Raw genomic sequence first — 21,977 nt, 5'->3', positions numbered from 1 at the left:
GAGCCGAAAGACAGGGTCGCCAGATCACACTAACAGGGCCCAGCAGGCCATGTTCACGATTTTGATCCCAGAAAAAGTGGAGAGCCTCTGAAGAGTTTTAGGCAGAGAACTACTCTGGAAGTATCGTCAAAAACAGACTGGAAGGGACACGGGGGGGCTGCAGGGGCCTAGTTAGGACTGCTGCAGTGATGCCAGAGCACTCTGACGGAGCTAAGGATGGGCACGAGGCAGCAGGGATAGTGAGAAGTGTGTCAATTAAGAACTATGTAAAAGACAGACATGAGTTTGGGAGATGAAGAAAAGGGGAGAGTCAAGGAGGTCCTGTCTAGAGCCCACAGATCTAGTCCCTCTTTGGCACCCCCAGGCTCTTGTCTAGTCTGCTCCCCACAGCCGACACACGCCGTCCCTCCAGCTTTATCTGCTCAATTCTAAACTTCTCTGGACCTCTCGCCAGTGCCTCTCTCTGGTGCTGCCTTACGTGTCCCTCAACCATGCCCAGCAGGGCAGACTCAGATTTTCTAGGAGTTAGCTTCCCCATTTCTGCTACATAGAGCTCAAGACTGTTACTGGCTTTCAAAAAAAAATAATGCCCCAGGGCTACCTTTTTAGATTTTTAGATATCAAATTTCACACCTAATTTTAGGCTACAAAGACCAAAACATTAGGTGATAACATCCTAAACCGTGTCCTCTTGGGTGGGGGGCCAAAACGAATTGGAAGCACAACACAGGGAGCACCACAGGAGAGGGGGAGCGGCCAGGCAGCACCTGTACCGATCCTTTCACCCCACATGCAGCGAATATATTGCTCTAGTTGGTCAAGTGCAAGACTAGTTAGGCTAAGGTAACTACTGGACAAGTTGCTTCCTTATTCCACCCTGGCGGACGGGCAAGTTGAATCAGAGCCGTCCAGGGACCCAGCTCGTCTGCCAGCACCTTAAGCCTTAGGGTGGGTGGCTAGAAGGTGGGGGAGCACAAAAGCTGAAGGGAAGTCTCAGGCCACACTGATTACAGCTCTGCACTGGGGTTAGCAGACATGGCTCAGCAATGAGGCATAAATCACGGGCTGGCCACTGTCTTGCATATGGTATAAATGTCACCTGAGGGTAATGGGAAAGGGTAGGAGTAATTGGCAGGGCACAGTGTAAGCAGTAATATCACTAAAACCCCACCTCATGCTAACCTCGATCTATACTATATATCTATTATTTCACTTAATCCTCAGAAGATGCCTATGGGGTAGATGAGCACCATCACCCCAACCTCACAGATGAGGAAACCAAGATGGGGATGGTCTAGATGACAGAGCTGGACCAGAGAAGAGGTCTGTCTGTCCGACTCCACAACTCTGCTTTTTCTAGTGCACCAAAACCACCTGGCTTCTGGGGAGTATTCCCAGACCGAAGATGGGGTTTCTCTGACCAGTCAGAATCCTGGTCATCCCAAGGAGTCTTTTTATTTACTATCATTATTATTTACTGATTTTTTAGAGAGAGACAGAAACACCAATTTGTTGCTCCACTTATTTAGGCATTCATTGGTTGATTCTTGAATGTGCCCTGACCGGGGATCAGGCCCCCAACCTTGGCGTATTGGGACAAGGCTCTAACAACTGAACTACCCGCCAGGGCACCAAGGAGTCTTTTTTAAAAGACTACTCCAGAAAAGTCTCCAATGGCTCCACCACTGACTAGCTAAGGAAGTGTCAGCTCCCCAAAGTCAGCTCCCACAGTGAAAAAGGAGATCACCAGCAGCAGGCAAGGCTGGTGTGAGGTTAAATGTGATCGACAGGCATTTTACCACATGTGCCCACCTGGGCCCTAGCACAGGGTAGTGTGCCAGAAAGGGGCACAGGTCCCAGTCGGGACTTCAGGAAGGCCCCGAAAGCCAGGACCCCTCTGTCATGGAACTCGATGGCACACTCTCAGTGACAGCTGACATGATTAGGGCAGCAGATTTGGGCCAGCGTACAAAAGCCTTCTCTAATCCTAGAACTGGCCAGCAATGGCCTGGAAACGTCTAGAACCTATAGAGAACAGGTAACTAAATTACACAACATGAGCTTGCTGCAGGGTGTTGGCCCCTAGAGTGCTTTCTTTAAAAATATAACTAGGTCTCAATTTTTTAAAAATCAAGAGATTTAGAATATAATTTTTAGGCTTCTGCTGGAAGTCTGGAAGCTCTGAGCCCACGTGTTTGCAGGACAACAACCAGTGGGGCTGAGAAGCTCCTGCCCACAAGGAGGGAGCACTCACATCCAAGTCATCCCACTCCACCCATGCCCACTGGACTTTCCCCAGCTCACATCACCCAGGAACATTCTAGGTGGTCCTGAGAGAGAGAGAGAGAGAGAGAGAGAGAGAGAGAGAGAGAAAGAAAAAGAGAGAAAGAGAGAAAGAGAGAAAGAGAGAGAGAGAGAGAGAGAGAGAGAGAGATGCATCTTCTAACTCTGATGTAACATTTGGGACTCTGACGTTGACTGTAGTCACTTAACTCCCTGTGATAATAAACCAGAACAGACACTGGGCGTGTCTCCCAAGAGGACTCAGGATAGAAAAATTTTAGACTGATGTTGGAGTTGGGGAAGGGTTAGTTTGCATGTGCTCACAACAACAGAACACTTTCATCCTTCTTTTTTTTTAAGCTAAAGAAATGCCTCTGAGGCTTAGTCCACCAATGATACAGAAACAGTAGGGTCTCTGGCTGTTGCCAAGAGTCATAGGCAGTGGTTTCTGTTCCATTTCCCCATCTACACTGGAAGAGAATGAAAACATTTACTGAACACACCACAGGCCAGCTATTTGCCTACAGAGGACTTGGTCTTACTCCACACAGCACGCCCAAGGAGTGGTCGGAGAGTCTGAGGCACTAAGCAATGAAGGCCCAGCTCTTTCTGGCTCCAAAGCCAAGCAACTGTCCACGAGCCAGAGAGAATGTGAAAGGGGGGATACTGGCTCCTAAAGGGTTAATTTTAAAAACATAAATATACCAACTGTTTCTCCATTTCTGTTTTAAGAAAAACACCCTGTAGTATTTCCTCATGTAAGAACGACTCCCAGCAGATACAATGAGAGGAGGATTTTAGTTCAAGCTCAACATAAAACAGCAATCACAACTACAATGGTAGTTTTTAAGCTGCTGCAGAACTGGAAGAAATTTCACTGGGGCTGGTTCCTCTTGCTGACACCCAGACAGCCCTTTCCGGGGCTCGTAGGACTAATTCTAAAGGGAAGATGCTTTCTCCTCTTTATAATGGGCTTGTGTGAGGCCTCACTGAAGCCCCCTCACAGCCACTAGCATGCGGCCTAATTGCTTAATTGCATGACTGGCAAGATTCCTTCCAAGTCTTTTCAGGAGCTCGCTCAGGTACATTACACAGCACCACCATCTACATCCATTTAGTAAAATGAGTTTGTTCTCCCCTCAAACTACAGGAACAGGGCAACACCTGAGCCCCAAGTCTACCTCGGTTCCAGTAACAACGTGGCCTTCTCGTTGAAGAAAGGGGCAAGCAGGTTCACGAGCTCGCCTTCCGCCAGACTCTGGTCTTCAGGACGGCCAGGTATGTGGGCTCCATTGTGGTCTAAAATACTGGAATCTGTGAGCCTTAAGTATCCATTTTTGCAGCCCTCTTTGGAACCGTCCTCAATAATCTGTAAAACATCAAAGTATCTGGTCAAATAATGGACTCTGGAGGAGGGGAGGGGGCATATGGAGGAGAGAGAAAGGATGGAGAGAGAGTGAGTGAGTGAGCACCAGTGAACCTGGGAGAAAATGAGAGGGGGAGGAGGGGGGGAGGGACCCGGCGCATGGGGCCACACACACTCTCTTCATAGCAGGGAGGCGCTCTGGTAAGAGCACAAAGATGTTCACATCAGTTTCCTCCTCTATAAAAATGGGGACAGTAATGCCGCCTCCCGAGGTGACTATGAGAACAGAATGAGAAGACTGACTCACCTACGTGTGTGGGGCTCAGGGTCTCACCCACTGTGGCATGTCCCCCACCCCACAGCCCACTCTTAACAAGCTGCTCCTGACAAGGGCACAGAACCCATTCCATTAACAATGCTTTTGGCATTTATAGGCACGTTTGCGATATAGCCTCCCTGTTATATAGCGGAGAGCCAACTGGCTCCCAATTAATGTAACTTTGATTTGTCTCATTAGGAAAGTGGAGAGTTCCCAATTCCCATGGAGATGTTATTTACAGATCCAACTTCTTAGGTCCCCAAGGGTCCCAGAGGAGTGGTGCCAGGGAAGCGTCTAGTTACAGCCTGCGCTGAGTGCGTCTGGAGGTGCTGCAATTAGCATTCCTGCCCCTCCTTCCCAAAGCTGTAAATTTCTTCTGCCAACCCATAAATAACTCCCTGTGACTCCATCACTGCTGGTGATACATGCACTAGCCATCACACTCCTCTCTCCACACTTGTAAAATGATTAAGATTTTAAATGGAAGACAAGACCTACACAAATGAGCTGTTATTTATAGGATCTTATTTGCCACCAACCTAGTTATTAAATCCATCTAAATAAGCAACCTTCCAAGAAGGAAAAGTCTAGAATGTAATAAGAAAAATAGTAATTGCTATCATTTACTGAGCACTTAGTACATGCCCTTCTATTTAAATATCACAGCAATTCTAACAAGAAGTATTATCATCTTCAGTGATGGGGAAATTCAGGCTTAGGGGTTAAGTAAAGGTGAACCAAGGTCACAGAGATAGTGACCAAGACTCACAATCAGATCTCATTGCAAAGCCTTCACTTTTAAGTGCTTTGCTCTCTACATTTCAGCTACGTAACTATCTACATTTTAATGATCTCCCGTTCATCATCACAAACTTGAACACCTCGAAGGCCACAAATGTCAAATCTGCAGCCTCCTATCTCTCACTACATCCCAATCTTTAGGGTCCTTTTCAAATTTGGAGAGAGTGCTTGCTCCAAATGCCCGGGACCAGTGTGACTGGAGGCACACTCTATGTGCACAGACGCCAATTCTCATCAGTGCCCAGATGATGCTAAGCTGGGCTCCAGATAAAGAGACTGCAGAGGGCCCCCGAGAAGGGGAGTTTGGTTTTATCGGTGGCTCCTTATGCTGCAAGCCAATGACCTGTGAGCTTTCAACAGTCCAGAAAGAAGGGCTCTTGTCCCAACAAATGTCACTGAGTTACTCTGCGCCTTGGATGAACCATCCCCTCATAGGCCTCAGTCTCCAACGCAAATAATGAATGGGTCAGGTGAGATCTCTAAAGGTCTGTCCAGGCCCCGTATCCAGTGCCCGTATTCTCCTATCGAAGCCCTGCTTTTATTTGCAAGTATATGTTTGTTTGCTGTTTTCATGACTGGCTCTCCCAGCCAGTCTGTAACTTCTGAGAAGGAAGAGACCTAGTCTCTTTATTCTCCACAGGCACCGTAGCAGGCACTCAGTACAGGCAGAATGAACAGAAAAGCCACCGGACTCACCCCGGACAAGAAGACAGGCTTGGGCACAGAGAGGGGCTGACAGAATGAGGAGTTAACTGCCATGTTCCTACCTTGTTACTCTGCTCCGAATGCTGGCCACTCAGGAAATCGTTCTCGTCATCCTTGCCAATTCTGATCATGTCCCCGTCCTCCTTGCTGGCTGGAAGCTACATGGTGCATGGAATGGTGTGAAAATGCAACCCAAAAAAAGATGCAGCATGAATATGTATGAATAAGTCAGCGATGACTTTTTTTTTAAATAATGCGAAACAAAAAAACAAACCAAAAAAGAGGCAGAAACAAATGGCAAAGCCATGAAATAAAATTAACTGAAGTTAGAGCTGCTAGTTTGGGCAGATCACACACAGCTGCCTGGGCCCAGGCATCATTCCAGGACAGACTCCCAAGAAATAACTTAGGCTATCTCCACCACCTTGCGGGGCCCTCCCTGAGCCGCTATGAATTGAATATACTGTCTGTTGTGCTGCTGACTTTCCTGCCATTGCTAAATTCACTCTCAGATCATATAAAAGTAACAAGATGTTGGAAAACAGCTATTGATGGAATTGAAAATATCAACCAGCGAGAAAGCGGTAATGAAACTTACGGTGTGCCTGACCCAGGCACCACTCCTCCTGTTTCGCACGGGACATCAGCCTCTCTTTGGACTGTCACACTTCTGCGATGGACGGCAGTCCCAGCCAACACTGTCATTTTGCTGACAAAAAGTCCTCCTTGCTAATGAAGAGTGTCAGGCTTCCCTGATGATAACTTCATGTTTTGAAAATGAAGGACAGTTATTTATGAAAAGTGCCTAAACCCCTAACGCTTTCAATAAGTGTACGTCCTAGAGGTTCTGCATTCTGCAGAGTGGACAGTACCAAGCTGTCAAGAGGGCCAAACCTCAGCTCCCTGGAAGAGGGAGAATTCTGGTCACGGGACACCTGCACTGACCGAGTTAAAAAGAGGAAAACTCGGCCACACCCAGGAGGGAATCAGTCAAAGCTGTTCCAGTAACTACACCAAACCCCATCCCACCCAAGGGTTAAAAACCCCAACTAGGTGCTGAGTCACTTGCTGGGCATGTTGTACACAAGAGATGTCTGGGGTGCTATTGCCACAGTTTTATTCTATGAGTTCCTGCATTTAGTCAATCACCCCCATAATTCTCCCAGGCCAATTTAAATTTTTCTGATCTTCCTTTTAGAGGAAACCCTGGTTTTGGAAGAAGAAAAGCAAAGCACAGCAAACTGAATCAGAAAAGTCATTTTATAGAAAACTTCCCAGGATCAGAACATATTCAATCTACCACATCCAAATCTGCAATAAGGATCAACCAGAACTGGTGATCACAAATCAGACCTTACTATACTAATTACAAAGCAGTAAGTAGACTACATATGCATAAGTATACTTATTAAGCGTAAAAGTTTCTAAACATAGGCGAGGAACCCTCTCCCGCTATGGGTTTCTTCCCTCATTATTAAAACTTTCTCAGGGATATAGATCAACCAGAGCTATTAAACTTGTTAGTGAGAGTATAAAATGTTCAACCACTATGGAAAAAATACTGGAATTTTTAATGAAACTAATAACACTGGGACCCAGGAATTCCATTCCTAGGTATTCACCGAGAGAGCTGGAAACCTGTGGCCACACAAACATTTATGTATGAATGTTCATATGAGCTTTTACCACAACACCCAACACTGGAAACGACCCACATGCCCACCGAGAGCAGAATGAGTAAACGAACTGTAGAACCTTCATACGCTGGAACACTACTGAGCAAGAAAAAGGAATAAACTGCGGATTCATGTGACGACATGGGTGAGTCTCAAACACATGCGGAGGGAGAAAGTGCCACACAAACGAAAACACCCTTTATGGTTCCATCTACATAAAGGTCCGGAACAGGCAAAACTGACCCATGGCAGAATAAAATTAGAGAAGCGGACAGGGGTGAGGGTGGGAGTGGACTAGAAGGGACATGATCTTGGTAAGGATTTGGGTTACACAGGTAACCCAGACTTGCAAAACTGAGCAAATGCAGACTTACAATTTCTTCATTTCTTTGTGTGCAAATTCAACCTTAAAAGAAAAAGTAACTATAAAACATATTCAAGTTAAAGATGAGTGTGTTGAAGTGTTTATGGGGAAGTACACTGCTGCTTGTGTATTAAAACTTATCGCAAAGGTAAGTAAGATGCAGTGACGGTGGACAGGTGGAACACGCGAGCACAGGATCTAGGTGGAGAGACGTCCCTGGCTCCTGTCTGCTCAGATCACTCCTGAATGTCAACCACGTTTTCCTCAAATACATGAATTAACCACCAGTAAATAAATATAAGGAAATAACGGGCCACCTCCTGAGAGATTTCAAGTGCACTTTAAAACAAAAGCATGCCTGTTCTTGGTCGTCCGTTTTTCGGCTGGTTTGGAAGTGAACGGCCCCCCACGCAGGGAGCGAGCAGCGTGCAGCCACCAGGGGGAGTCCACGCTGCAGCTGCCACGTTGAAGCTAACCCTGAGAAACTGTTATCAAGGGCCTCCTGCTATTTACACCCTTTTGTCAAATTAAAAGATGTAGGAGGAGGGTATATAAAAATAAACGATAGGCCTATTTTATACCTATTATCTATTTGTACTTTTGAGCTAGTAACTACATGTCTGGAAATAGAGTCTAAGGAAAAAAGAATCCTAAGCCCAGAGAAAGATTTGGGTCCAAAAACAATCACAGGTAAATGTAAAATCACGAATTGCTGGAAACAACCCTCCATGTTCAACAACAGTGAGGCAGTTGGTGACATTTCAGCACATTCATAAGATCGCGTAAGATGCTACGACCAAACAGAGATTGGAAAAAACAAAAAACAAAACTGTACATGTGTCCTGCGGGTATACATGTGTTCATACACACAGACAGGAAACGACTCCAAAATGCTAGTTACCCAGGAGTATTTTAAAGTGACAGGATTAGGCGTAACTTCTTTCCTCCCTTTCCTAAGTATTAGGTAATGCTGTGGGTTAATTAAATATCAGACAAAAAATACCAAATTTTAAAATCACAAGATATATTTGCTTTGGACAAGCATGTCCAGTGTGTTCCTGCCTCCCATCTCACCAAAGAGAACCACGGCCACTCCACAGCAGGCGGCCACCCCTCCTCGCCCCTAACAACATCTCCCCCACCGTGGCTCCTGTTTGGGAACATCACCCCTCCCAGGCGGACGGCCCTCCCCGGCGGATCGTCCCGTGAACTGTGCTACAAAGGACAAGGCTATTCACAGTGAACACCCGGTTGAACACAATCTGACAAATGACTCAATCTGAATCGGTTGGTGTTAAGATCTCAAGAGTGGGAGGGGGAAAAAGCCTCTGTTCTCCAAAGGACACAATGGGACATTAACAGATTTTTTTCAAAGGGCAAATGAACAAACAACTCACCATTTATGACTCAAATGAAGTAGGTGAAGAATGAGCTGCTTATTAAAAATGCTGCCTTGGAGAAAATAAGCCAAGAGACTTCTTTCTCCCTAAATGGACTGCAGATATTCTTGGATTTGAAAATTATCTGGAGCCCTGGAGGCTTAGATCAATAACAGTCCCTCTCTCAAAGACAGCAGATGGCCAGGGCGCAGCACGAATACCTTTGAGCATTTCCCACTCTGAAGGGGGGAGGAGACAGCTTAAAGCTGACAAATTTCCCCCCAGAAATGAGGTGGCAAGGAGAATTCCATTCACCTGGCATGCCAGGCTGACTTCCAGACAACTCTAACCACGAAGACCCCAGGGGCCCGAGCACAAACGGGTCCCCCTGCGTTTCAAGGTGAGAAGGGTGCCAGTCGTCTGACCCAGCGACCGGGTGCAGGGAGCAAGGCTCTGCAAGCAGGAGAGTTTGGCCAAGTTAGGGGCTAAAGGGAGGAAATAACAAACTCTTCCTCACTGTCCCAGCTTCAGGGTCCTTCTAGTGTACAGCTCTGGCCGAGAACAGAGAAAATCGGATACAACACGTCACAAGGATGAGCAGAGACCAGAAGCTATCAGAGTGAAGAAGGCTTCGCTGGGTCAGAACCGAGAGAAGGGGCTCTCGCCCTCACAGCACAAGCCCAGTGAACCAGCGCCCTGCAGAGACGCCGGGATTCCACCTCTCAAAGCCCTGCCGAACTTCTCAGTACTGGCCGTGGTGAATTCCCACGCTCCCGAACCTGGACGTGCGGGCTGATGGGACACTGGCTGCTGAGTTCCTGCCGTGTCCCCTGCACGTGGCAGAGTGCAGGAGCGCCTGGGCGTGTGTGCGAAGGAACAACACACGTCCGGTCAAATCCAGAAGTCCAGATGCCGTGAGTGAGAAGATGCACCAAATTCAGAGGATTAACACAAAAAGCAAATGAGAATTGTATTTCCTTGTTTGTCTCTCGATGTTAATGAATTCACTAATGTTGCATCTACCCACCCAAATTATCTGGGTGATCTGGCAATTCTCCAGACCCCTCTGTGACCACACAGTCTTCCAGACGCGCCATCTGCAGCACAGGTCCCAGGGCCGGACTTGGAGTCAAAAGCGTCACAACACATCAACTGTGCCCACGCGGACGTGACCCAAACGTGAGGGAGCCTGCAGACGCTACAGCTACAGGCCCGGGGGACCCTCAAAAGCCCAACCACAGCCAAGGGAATTTCCATAGCGACTCCCCAGGATAGAAGCAGTCTTGAGAAATTTGGGGGGTTATTTTTTTTTGGTAATTAGCACATGACAACAAGAATGTTTTTCTTACCTCTGTTTGTTGTGTTGACTCAAGTCGGCCATCCCCTTGGAAGCCCAAGCAGGAGAGATCAAAAATGGTTTTCTTCAGGTGCTGGTTGTCTGTGTAGAGTTCCTTCACTAGTTGTATGAGGTCGCTGACCTAGGAGATAAGAGCAGAGAGAAGACTAGAGAGAGAGCCACAGGCAGACTTCAGCTTCCCAGGGCCACAGACCTCCCTGCCTTTAGCACCACAGCCATGGCAAACCAGGCGGCCTGATTCCAGTCTTCCGGCTACCCTGGGCATGGTGGAAAAACTACCAGCCTGCCTGTACATGAGTCCCAGAGCCAGCACTTCAAGGCAAAGAGACCCTGGGCAAGCTGTCCAAGCTAAGCCTGCAGCTCATCTGTGCAATGGGTCACTGTGGCAACTGGACGTGATCACGGTCACAGTGCACTGACGTCCTTGGTACAGTCCAATGACAGCTAATTCTCTCTCTCTCGTACTTGAGACCCTCAGTGAAAACTGCCCCAGAATGAAGTTTCTGAAACTGTCGGAGCCTTATTTTACAGCATCACCTTCTTTGTACCTTATCTAGCAATATCAGTAATAATAACAGTCTTTAATTACAAAACAATTTATAGCTACTAAAATATTCCTACAAGCTTTAGTCAATCATTCTTTACAAAAGTCTTGAGGAGGTGGGTGGGCTAGTATGACTCTCCCCACTTTACAACGAAGAGTCTGAGATACAAGAAGTTCATTGCCCAAGGTCCCCCAGCTGGGGATGTCTGGAGAATTCCATGGCATCTAACAGCACAGTGTCTAGCCATGTGGGAAAGGGCCACCGCCACAGGGGCACAGCCAGGCCCGGGGTGGAGATCTGGGGACCACCAGCCCAGTGCTCCTCCTTGAGGTGCAAGTCTTACGAGGGCAGGTACATAAGCAAGACACCACCTTTGTCCCCGGCAAGTTTCCCAATGGCCAGTAATTTTCCAAAGCCTTCTTAACATGGCATCAGTAGCCCCTCAAGGGAAGGGGAAACCCCACCCAGACTGACTACCCGTAGCAGATGTCCACAATACACCAAAGCATGAATGCAACTGAACCCGGCCCTGAAGGTTACAGCGGGAAATGCGGGACGTTCTGATTCTGTAAACACTGAGTGCCAACCAAGCGAATGACCTCCTGCCCTTAACACAGCCATGGCAGGTACTCGCAGCAGCTATTCATTCTCTTTACCTTCAGAAATTAAATGCCTCAATGCTCTGTGCTTTACTCCGCCCAAAATACTAAAATTTTTATAGTTCTCCTTTCTATTTCTTACTTTTGTACCTCACACCGACTATTTTCTCTTTTGCTGCCGAGAAAACTGCCTACCCAGACAAACTCCTATTCATCCTTCGAAACCCACTTCAGGCCTCACTTCTGTGGAGAAGCTTTCTCTCATAAAACGGCACTCCCCAACCCCGGCAGTTCAGCTCTCCTCGGCCACCCCTCTACCGCGCACGTCTGCCTGTCACAGCGACCCCGGCCCTCCACGGTGCAGTTCCCTATCTACGTGTCTGTCCACTCTATCGGAATGCGAATTACTCCAAGATGGAAGCTGAACCTGCCGTACACGTATGATACCTTTACAGTAAAGCAGGCTCCTCTGAGCACACACTTCCTATGCTCATCAATGGCTCTTAGAACCTTGAAATACTAAACCACTGTAACCACACCAACGAACAAGAGTGAAAAACCTTTTCAGCTTTAGAAAAGATTTATGGATCAAACCTGGACATTTATTCTTACAAAAAGCATCTATTAACTCCCACTACGTGTGCCAGGTACCGGAAAATCTGAAATAAATAAGATACAGTCACTACGATGTTCACAGCCTGGCAGAGGATGTAGAGAAACACCCAGACGAGTGCCAACCCGCTGGGAAGGGAATCGCTGTGACTGGCACAAGAAGAGAGGCGATCGCCTGTGGGGGGGAAAGGGGGCGACCTCCACGTGGAGGGGCTGGAGGGCGTCTGCTAAAGAAGATCGTACCTGGGCTGAGTGCTCAAGCCTGAGAAGCAGTGCATCAGACACGGGGAGGGTGGAGCAGAGGGAAGAAAGGAGAGACGAGGGGGCTGAGAATCTCACACCTCTAATTAGGAACCCAAGAGACAACAAAGGGCCAGCAAAGCACTGAAAGTGGCGGGCCAATACCTTTTTCTTAAGTTCTTCTTGAGAAAAATGCTCCACCTGAAACGGACTGCGCTCTTCAAGGCAAATACTCAGATAAGATGTTTGATCACTGTAAAACGAAAACGGTTCTTCTGCCAAAAAAAAAAGTGGGGGGAGGAGAAAAAGAAAATCAGAAATAGGTCCTTCCAAGGCCAATCCCAGTGCAGCCCACCTCAGGCAGCTTGAATTGGGTGCGGGTGGGGGCTGGCGGCGCAGCAGCACACACAGGGAGTCTAACCTTTGGAGCGGAAGTAATTTTCCCTTCTTTCTCTACAGGCTGATATCTCAAAGTACAGTTTCATCAGGGGCTGTGTAAGCTTTCACTGTAGCCAATTCTGAATTATAATTTGCATATCGAGTGCTGTGCCTGGAGACCATTCTGAGTGGCACAAGAAAATGGTGATTTGAGTTTATGTAAGGGAGTGATTCCGTCCAGGTGGGAATACTGGAAAAGTAGATGTGACCCTCAAGGGAGGAACTCAGGGAATTAAGTACCTGATGTGTTTTTAGTGGCCCCACAGCCCTCCATGGGAGCGAGCACAGCAAGTGCAGAGACTGCCTGCTAGGACTCATACCAGAGAACTGAGTCACCCCCTACGTAAGGGACCGCTCCCCCTGCAGCCAAGGTCACATCCGAATGGGGGGGGAAGACGCAGGGGAGGGGAAGGCTGTTAACAGACTGAGGCATGTCCACAAACATGACCTCATGTATTAACACATGTGGGTAAGAGCTGATACATCTAATGTACTAGAAAGAACTAAACTTCAAAGGAAGATGTCCTGGCTCCTGTCTGGGTAAATGAACCCTCACCTCCACCCCTGAGCCTCAGTGTCTTCATCTGAAGATGAAGCAGCAATCTCACCCCCACGTGTCTATAAAATGAAATCAACATCTCTACCTAATGGGATGACTGTCAGAATCAGGGGTGAGCAGTTAGGTGCCTGGTGCTGTGCTTTACACACAGTACTTGCTCAAGAAATGTCAACCTAACACTATCACATAGGTCTGCCATGTGCGCCAGGCCAGAGGTACAGAGAGGAAGAAGATTCCGGCCCAGACTCTAAGGGGCTCAGGCTCGAGGAAGGGAGAGGGCCGATACTACCGTGACAGGCACCGCGATGCCCGCACCACAGGGCCCTCACCTTGCAGCCCTGAGTGAGTCCACTTGGGGCGGAGACGATGCAAAAAGCAGCGTTCCACCATGAAGCAGCAATCTTACCCCCCGTGTCTGCAGCCTGGGCTCTCTGCACGGGGTGCAGTGGTAGGCAGAGCCCAGATGTCTGGGGCACCAGGGCTGTTTCCCAGAGAAAGGGGGCTGCAAGGTTCCACGGTTCCTGGAGCTGTGAGTACCAAATGCTACAGAAGAGAGCAGAGGCCGCAGGGGAGCAATGCACAGCAGACCTCTGCAGAATTAACACAGCTTGCTGGGCATCCTACAGTGACGGCCAAAGCCAGAAGCACTCAGACTGAGAGGGCCAACACCGTCACGGCCACCATGGAAAGGATCCCCAGATGAAGTCCTGGGGGTGCCCCCTGTCCCACTGGACTTTAGGATTCCCTTAATGCCCAGCCAAGGCCCTCCAAGTGGAAAAACCAAAGGGAAATACACACGAGACAGCCTGTACCTTCCCGCCTCCGAATTTCGCTGATCTGCTCCTCCAGCGTCTTTTTCAAATTCCGGTAGGCGAGCACGTCCCGCTCCAGCTGCCTCCGCAGGGCCAAGATGCTGTTTAACTCAGCCTGCAGGTTGTGGGCACTTGGTAAAGCAAGACACCAGAAATTTTAAAACAGACCTGTTTGTGCTCAAAGATGCAAAACCGCGCCAGCCTTCCCTTTGATTTTTACATCATCCGCAGTTAATTTCTGGTTATAAATGTAAGTATGTTGATTACAGAAAATTTAAAATGTAAGACAGACGTATAAAGAAAACAAAAATTACCACGATCCTACCACCAGTTAGCACATGGCAGACTGTACTCCCGCCCCATCTTTTTCCCTGAGTAGTTTCACAACACTGAAATAATAGTGGATGTACAATGCAATGCTAAACTGTGCATTCCTCACTGAACTACTCCCCTGCATTTTGGGAATTATTTGCAAACACCATTTTTTGACTATATGACATTAACAGGTGATGTCCCACCATTTACTTTAACTCACTCCTGTCAGTGCACATCGAGATCATTTCCCAGATTTTGCTACAGATGTAATTAAGTACAAACGGTTTAATGCACAGAGTGTTTCTCTGCCTGGAAGATACCTGTGAGAGCTTGGGTATAAAAGGGGCAGCTCTCCAGAGCCTGGCTGTCACCTGGCACCCAGGTGTCAGAAAGAGGAGACAAGAGAGAACGTCTGTTGTGTCACCCCAAAAAGCCGTGGCACTGGAGTCGGGGTGAGGGGCAGGAAGGAAGAGAAGAAAAGAACGAGGAGTGAGTCCATAAAGGAAGGGATGGAAGGACCAATTTAGGGACCAAGAGAAACACAAATAGAGACTGCAAAGGGCTTTATTTTGGGCCGGGGTGCCAAGTGTCACTGTAGAGTCACTGTGACGCGGTGCTGAGCCTCACGGAGTGCACCCCGGAACCCAGAGGAGGCCGTGGAAACGCACACCTCCCGGAACCAGCGTGGGTCTTGGGGAGGACTGTCCGACAGCATCTTCCCGAGGAAAGCGTTCAGTAGCTGGGCTAACACAGAAGCTGCCAGGGGGAGGTGCCGACCAGACATTTACACTGTGGCTAACACACTGAAGAACTGAGGTCTTAATTTTTTTTTAATTTAGATTTAAATAGTCACATGGCTAGTGGCTACTGATTGGGCCATGCAGGACCACAAGGGTGTGCCCACGGCAGGGACCTGAACTGCTGGTTACCAGCTCTCAGAGGGGCAGAAACGCTCACTGCCATCGGAAAAACAACCCGTGCTTCACCGAACTCTGTGCTGAAAGCCTTGTTTCACACTCAGGTTAGTTTCATGAGCCAAACTCCCAGCAGTGCAATTAGCGGGTCAAACTACAGGACCATTTTTGAGACTATCAAAACACAGTAACAAATCAGGAAGCCTTCCTTTTTTAGACACCAAGAAATACACCAGTCCCTGTCCAGCATCTGACCTCCGCTTCCCCACGAGGGTCCATCAACACCTTGAAATGGCGGCTCTTTATGTGGCTTTTTCTAGGGAGAGGGCCCATCAGCTTTCAACAGATTTTTCAAAAGGGGTCCATCCCCCCAACAGGTAAGAGCTGCTGCTCTAAATGTGTGCTACAGACTCAAGCCTCACTTCTCCTTCAGAAATTTCCTCCAGCTCCATCCACTGGCCTGCACACATAAATCGACATATATCGGAAGGAAAATAAGCCATTATGTCTAATCTTCTATGCTCGCTGCTTCGACGATGGCTCATTGTGAAGCCAGCTTCTTGCAAAGGAAGGGGCCCCACCAGCCACTTGCACCCACTTCCACTTCAAGGCAATCATAACGGCCAATTTGTAAGGCTGATGGAAATCCCTCCAGAGGTGTCACAGCACAGCACTCGCTCGGATGCGGTCGGGCTGCAGACACATTCAACCACAAAAAAAAAAAAGAAGATTGTTTTAGCAAAGCTCCGGAGATGCGGGCTAGGAAAGCTAACGGCTTCATCCCTCTTCCACTCTCCACCAGGGCAAAAAGGGCACAGCTGCTGCACCCTGTCTGTCATTTTCATCTCCCCAACCCCAGAGCCCTTTCACAGTGGGGGGCGTTAGAGGGGCAAAAGAAGCGAAGGTAGCAAAAGCCCTGTCCGTGCCTCTTCCTGGATGTGAGGGGGGAGGAGGCGGAAACAAGGAGCCCCGGAGAACAAGCTCCAAAAGGCAAACCACCACCGACTAGCTCCATGACCTCAGGCCTTAGTCCGAATGTCCTCCTCTGTAAAATGGGGTAGTATCTTTCCTTCAAGATTGTTTTGAGGATTAAATGAGATGTTACATGGGAAAGAACACCTAACATATACTAGATGCTGAAACACACATCATTTCCTTCCTTCCATATATCCTAAAAACTCCTGAACAGAAGATAATATTTATAAGCCAAACGTTCTGATTCTCATGAGCTGTAACAGTGAGTCTCGTCTGGAGACGACTGAGGCACCCAGTGAACAAGGGGCAACACTGGTGGCTGCCACACCTGGGGCAGGGAAGGTGCTGGCGGCATGCACTGGAGAAAGTCAGAGACGTTGCTGAACATCCAACAAGGCACACAGGGCAGCCCCTCCTAACAAAAAGTTACCCAGCCCCACGTCCCAACAGTGCTGAGGGAGAGCAGCCTGGGTCACTGGGAAGTGGGGACCCCACTAGTTCGCAAGATGAGGCATGTCTGTGACAGGGCCTCGGCTCAGGAGCCAGGGAGATCTGAGCTCTGGTGGTTCCCAACTACAGACGCTTGGACAACACCCTGAACACCGCCGACAGCAGACTTCCTCTCCTAAAAACGGGACAAAGCCACTGACTTCTAAATGTTGCTGTGAGGAATAAATAAGTAAAGGGGAAAGAGCCAGGCACACCATTGCCCACGATCCCTGACCTCCCTTCCCAACCTTAGTCGTAAGTACAGCGGCATACATCTCCAGAGACATGCCCTCTGCTGCCAGCTTCCAGGGAGCCAGCAATGCTGATGTTACCAACAGGCACACCACCTGCCTTGGCCCACAACTCTGCCCCCTGCCCATGGCAAGGACTGAGGATTCAGAAACCCCGAACAACTGAGTCTATGCGTACGGGGATACTGAGGCATACAGAAGCTTTTCATGTTGTACTCTTACTGGGTTACCATGTGTTGAATGTTTACATGTGCCAGGCAATATTAGGGCTTCACACACTGTCATCTATTTTCAAAACCACCCTACAAGGTAGAGAGGCTGGCAGGGAGGTAAACAGGCAGGTAGGTAGGCAGGTAGGGAGGTAAGTAGAGAGGTAGGTCAGCCAATCTCAATTGTAAAAACACACATGCTGAGGCTCAGAGGGAAAGGTGATTCAGCCCAGAACTCAGAGCTGCTGAGTGGCAGAGCTGGGGTGTGGACCCAGGTCTGTCTTACCCTAAAGGTGTTTCCACTCTAAGATGAACAGGAAAACTTGTAAGCATCTTTGTCAGTCACAGCACTGACCTGTCTTGGTCTCATCCCACAGGTTTTGGTTTAATCCATAAACCCGAGGATATGTTTATTGGTTTGAGAGAGAGAGAGAGAGAGAGAGAGAGAGAGAGAGAGAGAGAGAGAGAGAGAGAGACACAAACATCGACGGGAGAGAGACAAACATCAACGGGAGAGAGAAACACCATTCAGTTGCCTCCCGCACATGCCTCAACCAGCAACTGAACCCACAACCAGGTGTGTGCCCTGACTGAGGATTGAACCTGCGACCTTTTGGTGCATGGGACGATGTTCCAACCAACTGAGCCACCCGGCCAAGGCCCATCCTACATTTTTATACATTAGGAAAGAGCCTGTGAAACTCAGAGCCACCCATGATGCTGAGGCAGCTGACATCAACGTACTCCCCCACAGGGCCTGTCAGCACCCAGAATCAGATCCAACCTGCACCCGGAGGAGCGGCAGCCCCACCACTCTGCCCGTCCCTCTCTGAGTTCCCCAGCATTACTCAACCCCTTCCCCATGTGAAAATGACTAGAAGCCGAGGCTTCTGGAAAATGCTCACTTTCTCAGAGTGATGCCTACTTTTCATCTTCTCTAAACTCATTTTAGATTTAAAAATATGAAAATTATCTCATAACTTAGAAGATGGGGGAGGGGGATTCATCCAATGAACATTTCCAAGTGCCTGCTCCATACCAGTCCCCGTGAGAGGCACTGGAAACAGAGATGAGCGAGACGGGACCCCTGCCCCAAGGCAGAGCTCATGGTCCAGACAAGGGCACCTGGGGCCACTTTCCTGGAGATTGCTGTGGGCCTCCTGACAAGGGTAACCCTCAAGATGAACCTCGAGGGCCCGTGGGAGACAAAGAGGGTGCGGGAACCCATGTGAAGGCAGGGGCAGGAGAGCACGTGGCCCAGGGAGACATATCATGAAGACATTAGGGCTAGAGTGAAGGGCGTAAGAGAAGGAGCAATGAAGGGTGATTTTTTTCTTTTTCAAATTTTTATTATGAAAAATTTCAGCCATATACAAAAGAAAACAAACTGTAATGTAATGAGCCCCTCTTCCACCAACCACGCCCCAGACCTAACAACCAGGGAGCCGTGGCCGACCTTGTTCCACAGCACTCCCGCCCACTTCCTCTGCTCCTACACCGCTTTGCAATGAACCCCAGACACCACTCCTTTCACCTGTAACTATCCCAGGGTGTAGAGAGATGGATTTTTAATATTAGAAATCACAGAGGCCACCCCTGTATTTACAGATGGGCAAACAAAGAGGCCCAGAGGTGGCCGCTTGCCTGTAGGCAAAGGGCAAGGGCTAGAAGGAGACCATTAGCCGTAATCAACTGTCTTACCACACCTCACAGGCACCAAATCATCTCAGCCATTCTGGAAAGACCCAAGTCACTTGAGTCACAGCGTTCTGTCACTCATCACTTGTGTGACTCTGGACAACCTCTCTCATGGAAAATGGCTTTATGGAAAATAGGAGTTAACGGTATCACTTATGTCACAGACAGCTATGAGGATCACTTGAGTTAATACACAGAAGCACTTTCTAAATCAATAATAAAGTATTACAAAAATCTGAGTGATTATGATTAGATATTTTTACCCCGAGTGTGTTGTCAAATGTCAGACAATTCTTTTTTGTTCTTTATTTATTGATTTTAGAGAGAGGAAGAGGGGGAGAGAGTGAGAGAGTCGCACCGATCTGTTGTTGCCCCCACCCGTGCACTTGGTGGCTGAGTCTTGTGTGTGCCCTGGCCAGGGATCGAACCCACAGCCTTGGCACATCAGGACAATGCTCTAATCAACTGAGCTGCCCATCCAGGGCAGAAGTCTGACAATCCTTGATAGAAAACAGGTACATCTGATCTAAACAAGGCAATCATCATCCAAGAACTTTAAACTTCCTAAGCAAACTTTGCTGCCTTGGAGACAAGAACATTTATTCAAAATGTGTGTGTGCGCGAGTGTTCACACTCCCGTGCGTGTGACGTCCAGACAGAAACCCTTACCTGTCTGAGTCCTGCAGAGATTTGACCAGGTGGGCATAGATGTCCTGCTCTTTCTTTAAGACCTGAATCAGCTCTTCATAGTCTAATTGTTGCTTTTCCTGGAAATGACAATGGACATCTGACATTAAGAGGAGAATTTTAAAAGAGCACATCCTTACATTATGCAAATACAGGTGGGTTTCTAAACCCAAACGAAGGTGATCGTGAGCGCCAGGCTCTGGATCAGGCCACAGTCAGAGAGCACCACCTGCAGGCGGCCTGGGGGATGACTGACTGTCCATCTCGCCGCAGAGTAACGCTGAGAGCTGTGCTCCCAACACTGAGTAGCTGCCACAGAAGAACCATCATAGCTACCTGATTCGTCCATCATGGAAGAGCCACCCCAGGAGCTTCTGGCCATCGTTTTCACAACACTACAAACAACGCCTTTCCACATTCGTTCTTTCTCCAAACAAAAAAATTCCTAAACCAAAACCTGGCAGGTATGAGGGACAAGGGACTTCACGTAGAAGAGGTCAAGTGTGCCGCGCTTTACAGGAGTCCTGAACAGTGATGATAGAGATCTGAGGAGGACCTCTGTCACCTAGCAGCTACATGACCTCGGTAACCAGCCTAACGAACCTCTGTGAGGTTTAGTCTCCTCATTTATAAAATGGGGATGTCATTTTGTGAATTAGCACTCACAAAGGTGAATTTTTTTTTTTTAAGTTCAAAATATGGTTCTGCTACTTAGCAGTTCTGGGACCTCAGGAAGTTACTGAATGAAGCCTTGATATTCCTACCTGCCCAATGGTGGGCAATAACCACCACCTCCTGGAGTTACGGAGCAGGGGAGTTACATGTGTTCTGTGAGGGACCAGGGATCCCAAGAGAAATGGCCGACGCCAATACCGGGGTGAGAAAATCAAGGACCACACAAGGGATGTCTACAGCACTGTGTCATGCCGGAAAGATGGAACTGCTTACAGAATGATGGAGCGTGTCGTCGGGACAGGGGACCCAGCCTGAAAAGGCCAACTCTGGAGTAATCTGAGCAACAAAATAAACAACAGTAACAGGTTACAACCTATTTAATAAAATATGAATTCATATTTGAATTCATATTCATATTGATATGAATAAATAGGAAGAAGAGTAGGCTTTTCTTTACAGAAGAATAACAACTACTAAACGTAGAAAGAATGATGAAATTAGAAAACTCACTATTTACCAACCATGGTGGGAATTAACAAGTCAGCCGAAAAATAAAAAAGGAAACTGGCAGGTGAAAGTTTAAAGATCGAGATATGTACACAGATTCAAAACACCCCCCTGACAAACAGTACTTACTAATTACGAAGGAAAAAAGAATAACTCTATAGTCGAGACACCTGGCAGACACTACCTTCACAAGGTTGTCAAAGCCAGTGACCAGCAATGGGACAAATGGAAATCACATGCCATCAGACAGGACACAACGGAACACAGCATCGCCCCTGTGCCACTCCTACCGAAGACGCCGAGCCCGAACGCAGTCAAGAGCCCAGACTTAAGAACTCCCTGCAGTGTGACAGGCCTGGATTCAGCCACATTGATCAAGGCACCGAGGCCATAAAAGCCAAGGAAGGACAGAGGAACGGTTCCCACTGGAGACTAAAGAACCAAGATAAACGCAGCACATGACCCCGACCTGGATCCTGCGCTACAAGGGCCTTTATGGGGCACTAGTGAGACCTGAATGAGCCTGAGGACTGGAAGGTGGCAAAGTGCCCCTGCCAACTCCCTCTTGTGAGGGCTGTGCTGTATCACACAGGAGAGTGTCCTCGCCTACGAAAAACACACACTGAAGTGTCCAGAGGTGACAGGGCTTCACACAGACAGCTCACACTCCGATGGCTCAGGAAAAGTAAAATCCTTTATTCTTTAAGTAGCCTATAAATTTGAAGTTATTTCAAAATAAGAAGAAAACGTGCCCTGGCCTGGAGGCTCAGTTGGTTGGAGCATCATCCTGTATACCAAAAGGTTCCAGGTTCGATTCCCAGTCAGGGCACATACCTAGGTTTGCAGGTCTGATCTCTGGTTGGGGTGTGTACAGGAGGCAACCAATCAATGTTTCTCTCTCCCATCAATGTTTCCGTCTCTCTCTCTCTCAAATCAATAAATATATCCTCGGGTGAGGATTTAAAAAAAAAAGAAGAGGAAAATGTTAAAATAAATGAAGCTAATGGGTGCAGAAAACCTAGCTCAGTGCCTAGCACAGACTAAATGTTCTCCAAACGCTGGGAGGGAGACACTCAGCTAATGAAGAGACTTGAGCTGCCGGCAGCCTTTGTATTTCACATTAACTTATGCTTTTTCCTAGAGTTGAAATACTCCCTAGGACAGGGGTTCTTAACTGAAATTAAAACTCAGGGGCTGCGTGA

At 48.1% G+C, this 21,977-nt stretch overlaps 1 protein-coding gene across 2 annotated transcripts in view; it reads right to left on the bottom strand.

Annotated features, from left to right (window-relative positions):
• CDK5RAP2 (CDK5 regulatory subunit associated protein 2) overlaps nucleotides 1-21,977 on the bottom strand; it is a 167,567-nt gene that overhangs the window by 66,523 nt on the left and 79,067 nt on the right. For both annotated transcript variants that reach the window (XM_024562182.3, XM_045196779.2), the window contains 6 exons: nucleotides 19,576-19,673; nucleotides 14,056-14,186; nucleotides 12,412-12,521; nucleotides 10,243-10,371; nucleotides 5,537-5,632; nucleotides 3,465-3,652 (listed from right to left, as the gene is read on the bottom strand). In XM_024562182.3, coding sequence (XP_024417950.2) covers nucleotides 3,465-3,652; nucleotides 5,537-5,632; nucleotides 10,243-10,371; nucleotides 12,412-12,521; nucleotides 14,056-14,186; nucleotides 19,576-19,673 — 752 coding nt within the window. The remainder of the gene's footprint in view (nucleotides 1-3,464; nucleotides 3,653-5,536; nucleotides 5,633-10,242; nucleotides 10,372-12,411; nucleotides 12,522-14,055; nucleotides 14,187-19,575; nucleotides 19,674-21,977) is intronic.

Source organism: Desmodus rotundus, chromosome 1, assembly GCF_022682495.2.
Source record: "Desmodus rotundus isolate HL8 chromosome 1, HLdesRot8A.1, whole genome shotgun sequence".
NCBI lineage: Eukaryota > Metazoa > Chordata > Mammalia > Chiroptera > Phyllostomidae > Desmodus > Desmodus rotundus.
This window is presented reverse-complemented; position numbering and strand designations above follow the sequence as displayed.